General features: G+C 44.5%; 1 protein-coding gene across 2 annotated transcripts; it reads left to right on the forward strand.

Moving 5' to 3' along the window:
- Positions 1-585: 585 nt before the first annotated feature.
- Positions 586-11,776, forward strand: ZCCHC12 (zinc finger CCHC-type containing 12). 2 transcript variants are annotated; one of them, XM_019667832.1, is made up of 4 exons: positions 586-810; positions 1,102-1,204; positions 9,397-9,527; positions 9,945-11,776. In XM_019667832.1, the coding sequence occupies exon 4, from the start codon at positions 10,052-10,054 to the stop codon at positions 11,267-11,269; it is 1,218 nt and encodes a 405-aa protein (XP_019523377.1). In that variant the 5' UTR covers positions 586-810; positions 1,102-1,204; positions 9,397-9,527; positions 9,945-10,051; the 3' UTR covers positions 11,270-11,776. The 2 variants fall into 2 exon arrangements, with proteins under 2 accessions (XP_019523377.1, XP_019523376.1); XM_019667831.1 differs by having other exon boundaries at positions 1,153-1,204.
- Positions 11,777-15,831: the final 4,055 nt, after the last annotated feature.

Consider the following 15,831-nt stretch of genomic DNA (forward strand, 5'->3'; position numbering starts at 1 on the left):
AGGGACTGCAGCCTATGCCGTCGCCAGCGACTCACGGCAGCCCAGCTCCAGGTTGAGCTGTTGTTCAGCATCTTAGCTGTGGAGGGCAGTGTTCACTGGCCCTCATATGTGGGATCCGAACCTGGGCCCTCTGGCGTCCCAAGCGAGTTCTTAACCATCGCGCCACTCGGCCGGCCCTCCGCTCACTCTTAAATGGACATGCTGCCACCTCCTTCACAGTAAAAGAGTAGATGTTTGTGCAATCCTATTTGCACAAAGAAAGCGCGCTAATGTTCATTTTTTCTCACTTTCTCCTATACAAAGGTGAAGTACTCACGTACTTTTATTGTTTATTTACCTTCTATTCCACCTCGTGTTTAATGCACCCGGCCTCAAGGTGCAGAGTTGAGCCAAGGGATACAGAGAGAAGGGAAGAGCTGCAAACTCTTGAAGTCTGGCTGACCTGTGCCTCCCCCCCACCCCGCCTCCGCCTCGGGTATAATTTGTGTAGGGCCGGAGGCTCCGCGGAGAACCCGTCCCCTTCGCCCCCACTCCACCCGCCGCCTCGCTGATTGGCCGCTCTGGGCCGCGCGTCATGCCCTTTCATCACAGTGGGCAGAGGACGAAAGCAGCCGCGGCTGCCTTGGGAACCGTGCAGCCTCTTCTCCGCTCCCCCTCGCTGGACAGACGTGCGGAACAGCTCCGTGGGGCAGCCCCGGGTCGCTGAGCGGCGAGGGAGTTCCGTCCTTTCCCACTGCAGGGCCGCAGAGACCGAAGGCGGCATCCACAGCTGTCACACCTGAACGTCCGCTGCTCACCGGCCGCGCACAGGTAAAGAAAGGGGGGCGCGATTGCCCGGCGCGGAGAGAGGAGGAGGAAGCCCCATTAGGACTCAGCGGCTTCCTGCTTGGAAAATCGATAACTGCGAGGCTGGGCTAGGAGAACTCCCATGGCCCGGCTGCGCTGAGGGAGGAGGTGGGGGTGCCACTGGATGGTGCCCAGTGGGTAGGATTTGCCTGGATTGAAAGGGGGGCGTTTTCGGGGGGGGGAGGCAAGCAGCGGGGGGAGAGAATCGCTGGCTGTCTGCCTTGAACCCCCTTTGCATCTCATCTCTTCCTGGAGAGGAATATGTGGGTGTGCATGTCCAACTCCTAGTCCCTTTCTCGGTGGCAGGCCGTCAAAGCCGAATCCGAACTTGAATTCTGTGCAGCTGATTGCAGAGCTGGTAGGCTGACGATTTTCCGGGGGAAATATAATGGGTGGGNAATTTTAGAACATTTTCATCACCTCAGAAAGAAACCTTGAATCCATTAAAAGTCATTTCCTTTTTCCCAGCCCCGAGCAACCATTAATATACTTTCTGTCTCTACAGATTTGACTATTCTAAACATTTCATTTAAACAGAAGCATACAATATGTGGTCTTTTGTGACCGGCTTCTTTCATGTGGCATAACGTTTCCAAGGTTCATCCACGTTGTAGCATGCATCAGTACTTCATTCCTGTTATCCATCCATCAGTTGATGGACATTTGTGTTCTTTCCACTTTTTGGCTATTTCTAATAATGCTGCTATGAACATTCGTGTACAAGTTTTTGTATGGACATACATTTTTACTTCTCTTGGGTTTTTATTTCTCTTTATTTCTCCAACTAGCAGCGGAATTGTCGAATGATATATTAATTCTGTACTTAAACTTTTGAGAACATACCAGACTGTTTTCCAAAGCATCTGCACAACTTTACATTCCCACCAGCAATATTTGAGGATTCCAATTTCTCCATATCCTTGCTGACACTTGCTATTGTCTCTTTTTTTTTATTATAGATGTCTTAGTAGGTATAAAGTAGTATCTCATTGTAGTTTTGATTTGCATTTCCCTGATGGCTAATGATGTTGAGCATCTTTTCATGTGTTAATTATCAATTTGCATATCTTTCCTGGAGAAATGTCTATTCAGGTCCTTTGCCTATTTTTAAAATGGGCTGTCTTTTTATTTTTGAGTTGTAATGTACTTTATATAACCTATGTACAAGTCCCTTATCAGGTATGTGATTTGCACATATTTTCTCTCATTCTGTGGATTGTCTTTTAACTTTCCTGACAGTGTTCTTTGATGCACAAAAGTATTAAACTTTGATTAAGTCTAATTTATCTATGTTTTCTTTTGTTGCTTGTGTTTTGCTGTCATATAAGATTTTGCCTAACTCAAGGTTACAAATATTTACTTCTATGATTTCTTCTAAGAGGATTGCAATTTTAGCTCTTATATTTACATCTATGATCTATGTTGTGCTAATTTTTGTTCATGGTGTGAGGTAGAGGTCCAACATCATTATTTTGTACGTGGATATACAGCTGTCCCTGTATAATTTGTTGCATAGACTATTCTTTTTCCCCATTGAATGGTCTTGTTACCCTTGTTGAAAATTGATTGACCATAAATATATGGGTTTATTTTTGGACTCTTAATTTTATTCTGTCCTGATCTGTATGTCTATTCTCATGCCAGTAACACACAGTCTTGATTCTGTAGCTTCTTATAAGTTTTGAAATTGGAAAGTGTTGCATCTTCAAACTTTGTCCTTCTTTTTCAAAATTGTTTTGGGTATTCTGGGTCCTCTGCATTTCCATATGAATTTTACATCAGCTTGTCAATTTCTACCAAGCAACCAGCTGGGATTATGATAGGGGTTACAGTGAAGCCATAAAATAAATCTATAGAATACCACCTTGGCAATATTAAGTCTTTCAAAGCAGGAAGATTAAATAGCTTTCCATTTATTTGGATGTTTAATTTCTTTCAACAATGTTTTGTGGTTTTCAGTGTAGAGTATTGCACATCTTTTTAAAAATTTGTTCATAAATACTTTTCTGGAAATGGAATTGTTTTCTTAATTTCATTTTTGGATTGTTCATTGCTAATCTATCGGAAAATAATAGGATTCTTGTATATCGATCATGCATGTTAAAATCATGCTGAACTAATCTATTCACTCTAGTAGTTTTTTTTAGGGATTTCCTATATACAAAATCATGTCATCTACAAATAGATATAGTTTTACTTCTTTCTTTGTTTCCAATTTGGATGACATTTATTTCTTCTTCTTGCCTAGTTTCTCTGGCCAGAGTCCCCAGTACAATGTTGAAAAGAAGTGTCAAGAGAGGACATTATTGACTTGTTATATTTATTGCTTTCTATTTCATTAATTTCTGTTCTTATCTTTATGATTTCATGTTTTCCTAATTTTGTTGCATCTATCTTTTTGGTTTGTTTTTTTCCCCCCAAATCTTGAGATGAATGCTTAACTCATTAACTTTCGGGTTTTCATCATTGATGAGAGATAATTTTTCTTTCTAAGTACTGCTTTAGCTGCCTCACACAAGTTTTGATTGAGTGAATTTCCACCATCATTTTTCTTTGACCCATCAGTTATTTCAGAGAGTGTGTCTTAGTTTTAAAACATACAGAAATTTTCCAGTTGTCTTTCAGTTGGTTGAGCTTGTGAGCTCTGAGCAACAGGGTCGCCGGTTTGGTTCCTACAAGGGCCAGTGAGCTGCACCCGAACTGAGCTGCCACTGAGCTCCAACAGGTGGCAGGATGGCTCAGCTGGTGAGAGCACGTGCTCCTAACAACAAAGTTTCTGGTTAGACTCCCGCATGGGATGGTGGGCTGTGCTCACCCACAACGAAGATTGAACACAGCACCTTGAGCTGAACTGCTGCGAGCTGCCGATGGGCGGCTGGATGGCGACTGGACTTGAAGCTGAGCTAGCTGTGCCCTCCACAACTAAGATTGAAGGACAACAACTTGGCTGTTCCCCTTCCCCAATTCCCCAATAAAATCTTTTAAAAAAATGTTAAGACTTGCTTTTGGCTTAATATATGGTCAAATTTTAAAAACATTTTGTATGTGTATTCTATAGTTGATGGTTGCAGTGTTCTATGCATTGGCTGTTAGCTCAAGTTATTGATCATAATGTTCAAAACTTCTGTATCCTTAGAGACTTTTTTTGTCTCCTTGATCAGCTACTGAGAGAAGTGTGGTAAGACCTCCTACTCTGATTATATATTTATCTGTTTCTCCTTTTAGTAAGTTAATTTTCTTTTATATATTTTGAGGTCATGTTATAAATAGAAAGTCATTCCTGGTGAATTGAACCTTTTATCATATGAAATAACATTCTCTATCTCTAATAATGCTTTTTGCTTTTAAGTGTATTTTGTCAGATATGAATATAGCTATACAAGTTTTCGGTCACTTATATATTATTTGTGTGATTTATCTCTCTCCATCTTTATACTGGCAACCTAACTGTATCCTTATATTTTAGATATTTCCCTCTTAAACAGCATAGAGGTGTATTTATTAATCCCATTTGATAATATTTGTTTTTTTAATTTGAGCATGAAGCTCATAAACATTTAATAAAATTATTGATATGGTTGGGTTTCAAGCTATCATTTTGTTTTTTGCTTGTGTTGGTCCTACCTATGTTTCTTTCACCTCTTCTTTCTTGAGTTTTTTTTTTAATTGAATATTTTTAAAAAGTATTCAATTATTTCCCCTCTCTACTAGTTTGGAATTTTATATCCTGATTCTATTATTTTAATAGCTACATCCTATTAATTACTACATACAGATTTACCTTATCAAAGTATAAATTTAATAAATACCTAAATCAATTCCAATATGATACAAGCCCCTTAGAAAAGTTCAACTTCATGTATGCCCTTCCTGACTTCTTTTCTTATTGTACAGTCCTTAAAAGTTTATTTTTAAAAAACAGGATAGACTTCTTAAAGATTCTTTCTTCCATCGATGTTGACTGACATTGCCCACGTACTATTATTTTCCTTGCTCTTCATTCCTTCTGGCAGTTCATTCTTCTAAGATCATTTCCTCCTAAAGTACATCCTTTAGAGTTTCCATTAGTTCAGTCGACTGGTGACAAACTCTCCTAGTATTTGTTTGTCTAAAAATGTCTTTATTTTACCCTCTTGTTGAGTATTTTCTCGAAAGATTCCACCCTTGGAACCCCAGCTTAGTGTGGGCAGGGTCTCCCATAAGCATCCTCATCTGGGCTTTGACTTCCAATGAGCCAAAACCCTAGTGTGAAGTGGCTGCATGTCCTCAGCTCTTTCAGTGGGAAAATGATGTCTATCTTAATAGGGTTGCTAGAGACACTTAAATGATGAGATAATGGATGAAAAATTCTTGGCACAAAGGAGGCAGGCAGCCAAAGGTAGCTATTTTTGTTTCAACGGAAAGCTTTAGCTTTAACCTTTAGGTTTTTAAGGTTTATGCTTTTGCAACTGGAAAATAAAATGTGGCCTCTTTAAAGCCACCAGGGCCTGAATCTTTGCAATCAGAGGTGTCCCCCAACACCCCAAAACATGAGACTAGATATCAGGGATGCTTGATATCCAACTAGAGCCAGTTTAGAAAATGCTCCTCCCAGCCCTGCATGGAGAGGCCCTCTCTTTGTTCTAATGACCCAACCCAGGTACCTGCTACACAATCCATTTCCTTTCAGCATTTTTGTCAGAGATCTAATGTCTAGTCTTTGTATTTTTTTATGCCACCAGGTCCAACTGCAGATCACCTGATTTGGTGATGAAGCCATATAAATTCAGAACAAGAATCTGCTTAGAGGCCAGGGTCAGATGTCATAGTGCTGAGGAGCCGAAGGAAGATTCTAAAGGTAACCCATAGGCTCCTGCCAGCATCACCCCTGACTCTGCAAAGTGACCAACCTGCCTTCTCTCTAGCTCTACCACCCTACACCCTCTTCCACCACCACCACCACCACATCCCACTGTTCTATCCACAATCCTGAGATGAAAAGTGCTTCGTTCCCAAGTTTGGGTTGTCTACTCTAAGGAGTGCTAAGCATTGGGGTTGGAAATAAGAAAGCAGAAAGGAGTAGATGAAATAAGTACTTTGGCAAGGTAAAAACGACCCCAAAGGCAGCCAAAGGGCACCAGATTGTTTCCTCACTTCCAAGCATCAGTAGTCAAGAGCAAACAACAGCAACAACTTTGTACTTGGGCAGTTCACTTGTGCAATGCATGACACCACCACTCTGACCCCCAAAAAGCCCCAGAGGGACCTCCTAGCTACACTCCACATGAGTGAAAGAAGCATGCTTTCCCAGAACCAGAAGTAAGGGAAAATAGAGTGTTGTGGGCTGAATTATGTCCCTCCAAAGTTCACATGTGAAGCCCTAACCCTGTACCTCAGAATGTGACTGTATTTGGGAATAGGGCCTTTAAAGAGGTGATTAAGTGAAAATGAGGCCATTAGCGTGGGTCCTGATCCAATCTGACTGAGGTTCTTATAAGAAGAGGAAATTTGGATATCAGGACTGGATGCACAGAGGGAGGACCCTGTGAAGAGGCAGCAAGCCAAGGAGAGAGGTCTCAGGAAAAAAACCAAACCTGCGGGCCACGCAGGCCTGTGCGTCATGCTCTTTTGTCTCAGTGGGCAGCAGAAAAAAGCACCTTGAACTGGACTTCTAGCTTCCAGAACTGTGAGCAAATTAATTCCTGTTGTTTAAGCCCCTCTCCAGTCTGTGGTACTTTATCATGTCAGCTCAGGCTGACATAGAACCTCTGGCTTCATGACCCATTCACTTTGGACAGCTCTGCATGCTATTTTCATGGACTTGCTCCTTCTCTACAGCCAGTGATGCCAATGCTAGCACAGGTGAAGTGCCTTCAAGAGCTTACAGAAGAATCACCTAGCAACCTATCCTTGATCAAGGAAATGGAAGAGCTATGTTTCATGGCAGAGAGCTATGGTTCAGTACTCTAGTCAAACTGTGCTTCATTTCTCACACTCCTTCCTCAAGTACAAATTGAGAGAGTAAGATATTAATGAAGAAAGACTGCAGGGGAGCGGTTTTTAACTAGTACTGGGCCACCAACCCATTTAGAAATCTACAAAGCTATGGATTCAGAAAAATACAGTCTGTATTAATTTCCTGTGGCTGCAGTAACAAATCACCACAAACTTGGTGGCTGAAAACAAGATAAATTTATTATCTCCGAGTTCTGGAGGCCAGAAGTTCAGGCCAGAAGATCCGTTTCTCTGGGCTGAATTCAAGGTGTGGGCAAGGCTGTACTCTCTTCCTTGCCTTGTCCAGTTTCTTGTGACTACCAGCTTTCTTTTGCTTGTAGCTGTATCTCTCCAATCTCTATCTCTGTCTTGACACTACGTTCTCTTTTTTTCTGGTTGCATCAGCTCTCCCTCTTCCTCTCTCTTATAAGGACACTTGTGATTAGATTTAGGGTCCATTCAGATAATCCAGGATAATCCCTCCAGTCAAGAGCCTTAATTTAATGACATTTGCAAAGACTCTTTTACCTTATAAGGTAACAACATTTACAGGTTCCAGAAATTATGACTTGATATATTTGGGTGGCCATTATTCTGTGTTCTACAGAGTCCAAATTCTTTCCATACAATTTCAGGAAGATCATGGACCCAGGTAGGAACATCTGCTCTGGAGATACTTTTCACCACACATATGCTATGAACAAATACATTGGAGGCAGGTCTATTTACTGATTCACCATCTTCTCTATACCTCAGAATCAACTGCAGTGCCAGTTGAAATTCCAAAATCCCAAATCACACCCCCAGCCCTATTCCTAAATCAGAATCCCTCAGAGGCCAGGCCCAGGAATCTGCATTTCTAGCAGGCTCCCCCAAATGATTCTGATGCAGCCAGCCTTGCACTCATACTTTAGTAATTGGTTACTAGCCTGGATGCCTACCTCCCCTCACTCTTTTTTTTTTAAGACTTTTATTGGGGAATTGGGGGGATGGGAACAGTGCTGGGGGATTGGGGAAGGGGAACAGACAAGTTGCTGTCGTTTTGTTCTTCAATCTAGTTGTGGAGGACGTCGCTTCACTTGCCCAAGTTGGCACCATCATTGCGCTCTTCCCTGGAGAGGCTCATCAGTTGCCGGCTTCTGGACGGTCGCTCACTGTGGCTGCTGGCCGCTCACGCTGGCTGCTGGCCGCTCACGCTGGCTGCTGGCTACACACGGTAGCCCATGGCAACCCACTGCCACAGGGNTAAACATATAACCTCATATTTCTATATACCATGAGAGTTTTCACAGTGCTTTCATATCCATGATTTCATTCGATCCTCATGACAATCAAATGTGATAGATACTATTATGATTGTGTCCAATTTATAGATGAGGGCACTAACACACTCAGAGTTGAATAAAATTGTCCTGAGAGTGGCAGAGCTGACATTTGAGCCCTGGCCTCCAGGCTGTTTTAGTGCTCCCTTCATTGCACAAATTCATAATAGCCACCAGCCTGATCTACTTCTCTCCAGCCTCCTTTTGCCAGTTGGACACCCAGGGTTTTCCAGCCTGCCTTCTGACTCTGCACTCCACTCTCCTCCCTCTCTTGCTCTAGATCTGGTCTATGCCACAGCAGTCCAGTCAAACATGCAACAGAGATTTTCCAAGTGCTCAGCACTGTGATTGCACAGTGACATAGGTCCCAAAGGGCCACTGGGATCTCAGTCACCTCAGTCAATCCAGACCAGCAAAGAGGGGCTGGTCTACATTTTCTGAGGTGCTGCCACTGTGCAGATGTGGTTGGACATTTAGCTGAGACCCTCTATGGTAGTGGTCTGGGTAAATGCTTTCCTATGTTCAGAGGCCTGGGGCAGAGTGAGAAGAACTGGTGAGATAACGGTTTTGGATGTCAGAACTTTGATACTGGACCCCTCAGATTTGATAGCTTGTCCTCTCCTGTCACTAATAGACACCCCCTGGAAATCCTACCACTCTATCCACAAGATTTGGACAGATTGCTACACTGTTGCAATTTAAGCAACTTCTTGAAACACCTATTTACAGAGCACAAGAGATTTAGGTCTGCTCTGGAATGGTACACTTGCACTGTGTGAACTTTCTCAAGATACAAAGCACCCAAGCTTTTGGATGTGCTTTCTCCATATTAAGTTGTATAAATATCTTAATCAAGCAGTGCTTGTATTGAAAATTATTTGAACCCCCTATGATTAATGGTTATGTTTGACACCATGGCAACATGGTGCAGTGGAAAGTGCAAGGGCCTTGGTGTTAGATGGACCAGTTTTCAGATCGTTGCCCCATCTCTTCCAAGCTGTGCAACCTTGGGCTTCTTACTTAACCTCTCTGAATGTCAAGTTTCTATTAAATGTAGCAATCCACAGGAGAGGTTTNGGGGGGGGGGGAGGTCGCTTTACCTTGTATTCAGAAGGTGGGAGAGGGAATTTTCCTCTTGGGAACAGCAGAGGTAGCGAGGGGTTGGGGAGAGGGGAATGGGGTGGGAGGAAGCAGATGAAGGATGAGGCAGCTTCTGACCTTTCCTCTCCCTGCCCAACCCTCTGCGGCGGCGCAGTCTTGACGCCCTGAGGTCCCGGATCCGCGACAGAGATCGACTGTACCCCGGAGACGATCTTTTTCTCACCGAGGCTACCAGTTTCAGAGACTGGAAATGAAATAAAGGGACGCCCTTGTTCCTGAGCTCTTGTAAGAATCTGAGAGATGGGGGGATGGGGGACTTTGAGAAGGGGGTGTGGTTGAGACCTGAGACCGTGAGTTTAATGAAATCTTATTTATTCCCACAAATCTGTCACCAGTGTGCTCTATTTTGAGAGCCTAACATCAGCTACATACACGATTACACTTAGAAGCAACAGTTGCCGTGCCTCTTGAAGGACTGGCGGGAGTAGGATGGTTGTGGCTGTTGAAAGCTCCCTGCTAACACGGACACACCGGCTGGCTCCATGAGGTTGTAATTGCCAGTCTCCTGGAGGATACCAGGGCAGTGTACAGATATAAAATGTACTGCAGGATATTCAGGAAGGGAGCTAAAACAACTGCATCCTTATTCCCCCCTCCCCCCATTAATCCCGCTTCCGCTATTGTTTTTTTTCCTTTTCACAGTCCCCACTGAGATAGGAGGAAGGCGGATCCCTCCTACGCCTGCAGATTAGGCTTTTCCAAAAAGTCCGAACATCTTGTTGTATTCAGATACGCGATCGTCGTCGGTCATGGCTAGCATCATTGCACGCGTGGGTGACAGCCGGCCGCAGAACGCACCCTTGCCTCCGTGGGCTTATTCTATGCTGAGATCCCTGGGGAGGAGTCTTGGTCCTTTAATGGCCAACATGGCAGAGAGAAACACGAAATTGTTCTCGGGGAGGGTGGTGCCAGCCCAGGGGGAAGAAACCTTTGAAAACTGGCTGATCCAAATCAATGGGGTCTTGCCAGATTGGAATACGTCCGAGGAGGAAAAGCTCAAACGCTTGCTGAAAACCCTTAGGGGCCCCGCCCGTGAGGTCATGCGTTTGCTCCAGGCGGCCAACCCCAACCTAAGTGTGGCAGATTTCTTGCACGCAATGAAATTGGTATTCGGGGAGTCTGAAAGTAGTGTGACTGCTCATGGTAAATTTTTTAACACTCTGCAGGCACAAGGGGAGAAAGCCTCCCTTTATGTGATTCGTTTAGAGGTGCAGCTCCAGAACGCTATTCAGGCAGGGATCATAGCTGAGAAAGATGCAAACCAGACTCGCCTGCACCAGCTCCTTTTAGGGGCTGAGCTGAATGGGGACCTGCGCTACAGGCTGAAGCATCTTCTCAGGATGTACACAAATGAGCAGGAGCGTCTTCCCAATTTCATGGAGTTAATCAAAATGATAAGGGAAGAAGAGGATTGGGATGACAATTTTATTAAATGGAAGCGGGCCAAAAGATCTGAGTCAATGGTGGAGAGGGCAACCAGCCCAGTGGCATTTCAGGGCTCCCTACCAATAGTGATCAGCAGTGCTGACTGCAACGTGATAGAGATAGAAGATAGTCTTGATGATTCAGATGAGGATGTGATCCTGGTGGAGGCTCAGGACCCCCCACTTTCATTCTCAGGTTCTCCCTCCAGAGGCAGAGCCAGGCCTTGGGATCAAGTGCTAGTCATTGATTCCCCCAACACTTCCCAGGCTCAATCTCCTTTGACCAGTGGGGGTTCTGAGTATAAGAATGGTGGTCCTGGGGATATGCGTAGAGCCAGGAAGCGAAAATATGTAATCCGCTGTTCACATTGTGGCGAGGTGGGCCACTCAAAGGAAACCTGTGACAATGAGAGCAACAAGGCCCAGATGTTTGAAAATCTGATTGTCACCCTGCAGGAACTGACACATACTGAGAAGGAGGAGTCACGTGGGACCCCTGATGAGCTCAACGACAGTGAAGTGCTAGCCCCCAGCCTTAAGTGAACCCTAAACTATATTCAGAATCCAGCGATGGGCAAACTGGGGAGGGGGGAAGCCCACTTCTAACTGCATGACTTAATCCACAAAGCGGCTTTCTTTTGGGGTGGAGGAGATAGGGTGTTGGATACCAGCACAGTGGTCAGACATGGCCTGACCTCTGTCCTTGCTCCCCCACCCCCACCCCTGCTGCCTAGCATCTATTTTCTGTGTGTGCACATTTCCTTGATGGCTTTATTCTCTTTGTGAAAGTGGTATAATTCACTGTTAAATCTTCAAACAACAAAGTACAAAAAGTAAAGTACAAATTACCCCAAACCCTCTACTGTTATATAACCATCATTAACCCTTTGATGAATGTCCTACGTATTTCCCTATACCTGTGTACCCAGATAGAGATATGTATAGATAAAAGTGATCAAATGTAAGTGCTGTTCTACAGTCTGTATTTTTTCACCAAACAATATATGTTGTGGGCTTCTTTCTATGTCAATAAATATATATCAGCATCTATTTTTAATGTCTCTGGTATCGTTTTAAGAAAAGTGAATACAGTAAAAATCTATAAAGGGGTGCACTGGTACTCCGAGGTGGGGTTTTTAGCAACCTCATTTTGCAGATGAGGAAAAGGGAAGAAGAAATGGGCTATAATATTTCCCAAGGGTAAATGGACAGTAGTAAACAACTTGTCCCTTAGGTCATAGAGCCAAACTATGGCACCCAGTAGCTGAAACTTCCCTAGCGCGTGCTTCTTTAATGAATTCAGAGAAGTCTGATGGCTGGAGAGTTTGGTGCTGAGGCTACATCCCAAAGTGGGGATCCCAAGAGCCCCATTCCTGGTCCCTTTGGGGAGGGGCAGCTCTTCCTCCTCTGGGTAGATTTCTTAGATTGCTGCTGCTGCTGCTGCTGCTTCTAGATGACGTTGTGGTCACAAACAGTAATCTGTCTCCTGTGGGCTGAAACTGCCCTCTCCCCACTGTCCAGTTAAGGAAAGGAGATAGAGGCTCAGCTGATAGTACCAGAGCCACACACCCCCGTAAGCCTTGAACCTAGAGTTCTAGAGGCCACAGGCAGCCCAGGACACCAAGCCAACCCCACTCCAACCCGAGAATTAGGAATAGCAGGGGAGAGGTGAAAAGCAACCTAGTGGCCAGGTCGTGTGAAGGAACATGGGGATCAGAAACCCAAGAAGCACTCCACGCCATTTTAGAGTGGAGGGCATTCTGGGGTAAGGAGGAAGAGAGGGATCTTCCTGGAACCTGCCCTGTTCCCTCTCCTAATCTCATATTGGAGGGTGATTTAAAAAGGATATGTGCGGGCCGGCCGAGTGGCACGATGGTTAAGAACTGGCTTGGGACGCCAGAGGGTCCCGGTTCGGATCCCACATATGAGGGCTAGTGACACTGCCCTCTACAGCTAAGATGCTGAACAACAGTTCAACCTGGAGCTGGGCTGCCGTGAGTCACCAGCGAAGGTGTAGGCTGCAGCCCTTGTGGCAGTGGGTTGCCATGGGCTACCATGTGTAGCCAGCAGCCGCCGTGAGAGGCTGTCTAGAAGCCAGCGACTGATCTGCCTTGCCCGGGAAGAGCGCAATGATGGTGCCAACTTGGGCCAGTGAAGCAACGTCCTCCACAACTAGACTGAAGAACAAAAGGACACCAACTTGTCTGTTCCCCTTCCCCCAATTCCCCAGCACTGTTCCCATCCCCCGAATTCCCCAATAAAAATCTTAAAAAAAAAGGGATATGTGTGACCTCAGGGCCAGTGAGTCCTTATGTCTCCTGTAGGTGCCTAAATCCCTATCTCTGTGAGTAGGACAAGGCTGGAGATAATTGCATTTAAGGCAAGGGTTGGGAAGTGAATTTAAGATGCAGAACTGAGGACCTGAAGGAGTTTGTGATACAGGAAATTGGTGCTCCGCAGAGCTGAGAGAACAGAATGTGCAGCAGTGGGAGTAGTATTTCAGGGGAAAAGCACAAAGCTGTGTAGTAAGAGGTCATGGTGACCTGGGAGACACACATCAATATTGACGGGGACAGGAAGACTGGCAGGCACTGCAAATTCCAGGGTTTCATACAGAATTTTGGACTGTGTTGTATCAGGAATTGCACCGGTTGAGGGGCCCAGGGAGAGGTATTGCGGTTCTAATTACATTAGCAATTGATGTGCCAGTCACAGGAACAAAGGGGCCCTTAGGGAGGGGGAGAAGTCAGGGGCTATAAGAAGCCAATGGAGCCTTCCCTAGGCTGCTCTGCCCAGAACCTGCTTTGAAAGTGCTTCTCTTTCCAGGAACAGTCCCTCAGATCCTCCCTGGCTTCTTGCTCTTGTTCCATCCATGACTCCACAATCTGACCTTACAACTCCCTGTCCCTGCCCACAGCCACACTCATCTCTTGGTGGAGTGGGGTGGAGTGTCCACCTCCCATGCCTTGCCAGGACCTCTCCCTACCCCACATTCCATGTTTGACTTAAGCCTCAGCCTCAACCCTCACAGACAGGAGACTGGGAAGGCCCCTGTGGATGGAAAAGGGGCCACATGTTAAACCTGACAAGCTCAGGAGACTGAAAATAACCACAGAGGATGGTGTGAGCATAAAAATTCCTAACTAAGGTGGGCCATGGTGGGAAGTCACATCTCGAGCTTCCTCGTTAATTAATCTGTGCCTTTTCAGTGGGCCTGTTCTTTGTCTTTTTGTACCTAAGATAACATCTTTAATCCTTTTTCCAGACCAGAGCTGGAAACTGCAAAATGCCTCATTATCATGCTTGTCGCCTGATCACCATCTCTATGTGCTGTATAAAAGGAACTGTTAGCTATCCTGCACCCACCTGTGGGGGAGGAGTACCTGTCTCTCCAATGTACTTTTATCCAATCCCAGAGATTTCCACTCTTTGCTTTCTCCCACCCTCTTAATCTATCACCAATGGATTTCATGTAACCTTTCTCCTTTGATTTTATGTATAAAATAAACTGCAAACTGCCATTTTGCGGAGCATTTTCTCAATCCGTGAGATTTTGCTTCCTTGCAATGGTTGACAGTTTGGCTCAAATAAACTCTTATAAGTTTTCTCTTAGGTTGGATATTTTTCATCAACACCCCTCTGCCTCAAACCCAGCTGAGAACTGGCCAAGAGCAAAGCCACTCTTTGCATCTCTTCAGGGCAACTCTGGGACCCTGACAGCCATCTCAATCTCTCCAGAGCCAAAGGGGATCTCTCCCTGACCCCCAGACAAGTGGCAGCTCCACTCAGGCCCCCAAAGCCACAGGCCCACCCTTCACACTTCCCAGCTCACACAGGTTTTAACCCTTAATTCCTCTCTTCTCCTCACTAAATCTACCCTTAGGAGATATCTACCTTCTTTATCTAGTCCAGATTAGACTATCATTCCACTTCCTGCTCATTTTTTCTCAATTTTACTCTACATAAACACTTGTTGAATATTTGCCTAATGACACGGTTTATGCTGTCATAATTTCTTTCTGGCACCAGGTAGTATAGAAAGATGAAATGAAAAATAAAGAACTTTCATCCTTACCACTAACTTTCTTTTTGTTTGTGTTATCTTGAGGCTCCAGTATAGACCCCACTGCTCTGAAAACCTGTTCTGTGATTTATCCAGTTTCCTCCTTTCCTCATCCTTCTCTTTGTTGTATAAATTTGAGATTGTCTGAATTTTTACCAACCTGACATTTCTTTTAAAATTTAATTTGTGTGGCACTGGCTTTTCCTTTGCTCAAGAAATACTCCTTCTCCCTAATTAGAAGACATGGAACCGATACCTGGGCATTCAGATCAGGCTAATGGGGTTAGCCTAAAAAAAGGCTTCATTTCAAACTAAGGGTTTATTTTCTTCCTTTCTGCTTTCATTCTCATTCATCTCTAAGAGATGAAAATCACTCTTTTGTCAGAAGAAACAGGTCTCTGAATGCCCTTTTGCATTCTGTCTCCCTCCATCCTGGCATTCTTTTCCCTTGGTTTTGTTGGGAACAGATTTTAGCCGTGTCACAAATAAAGACACATGAAGTCAAAAGTAACTCAGCAAGGCCAACTTTACTTCTGCAGAAGGGTGCAGAGCCACCGTAAGCCGGTCTAGCAAGCACACTGAGTGGGAACTCCACTCGGTTTTTATTCCTAACGCAGGTGTCACTATGTCATACTCTATTGGCTAGAGTGTGACCTTATGATCTAAACTGATTGGCTAATAGAAAAGCAGGATCTGCCTAGTTACAAGATTAGGTAAGCTTGAAAATAAGGAACTACTACACAATGGTGAGAAAGTATATTTTTAACTGAAACTACTACACAATATTGAGAAAATATATTTTTGAACCACTACACAATAGTGAGAAAGTATATTTTAACTGGGACTACTTAAGCAATAGTGAGAAAGAGGAAATGTATTTTGAAACTTTGCTGTCTTTGACAGAAAAGACTAGGGCCTTTTCAAACAGTTTCCATGACACCCTTCTCTTATGTTCCCCACTCCCTGACCTTTTTGGTATCCACTTCTCAGTCTCCTTTGCTGAATCTTCTTCTTCTTCTGATCCTTCCATAATAGTAACAAA

This window comes from Hipposideros armiger, unplaced genomic scaffold (assembly GCF_001890085.2).
Source record: "Hipposideros armiger isolate ML-2016 unplaced genomic scaffold, ASM189008v1 scaffold_508, whole genome shotgun sequence".
NCBI classification, from domain to species: Eukaryota; Metazoa; Chordata; class Mammalia; order Chiroptera; family Hipposideridae; genus Hipposideros; species Hipposideros armiger.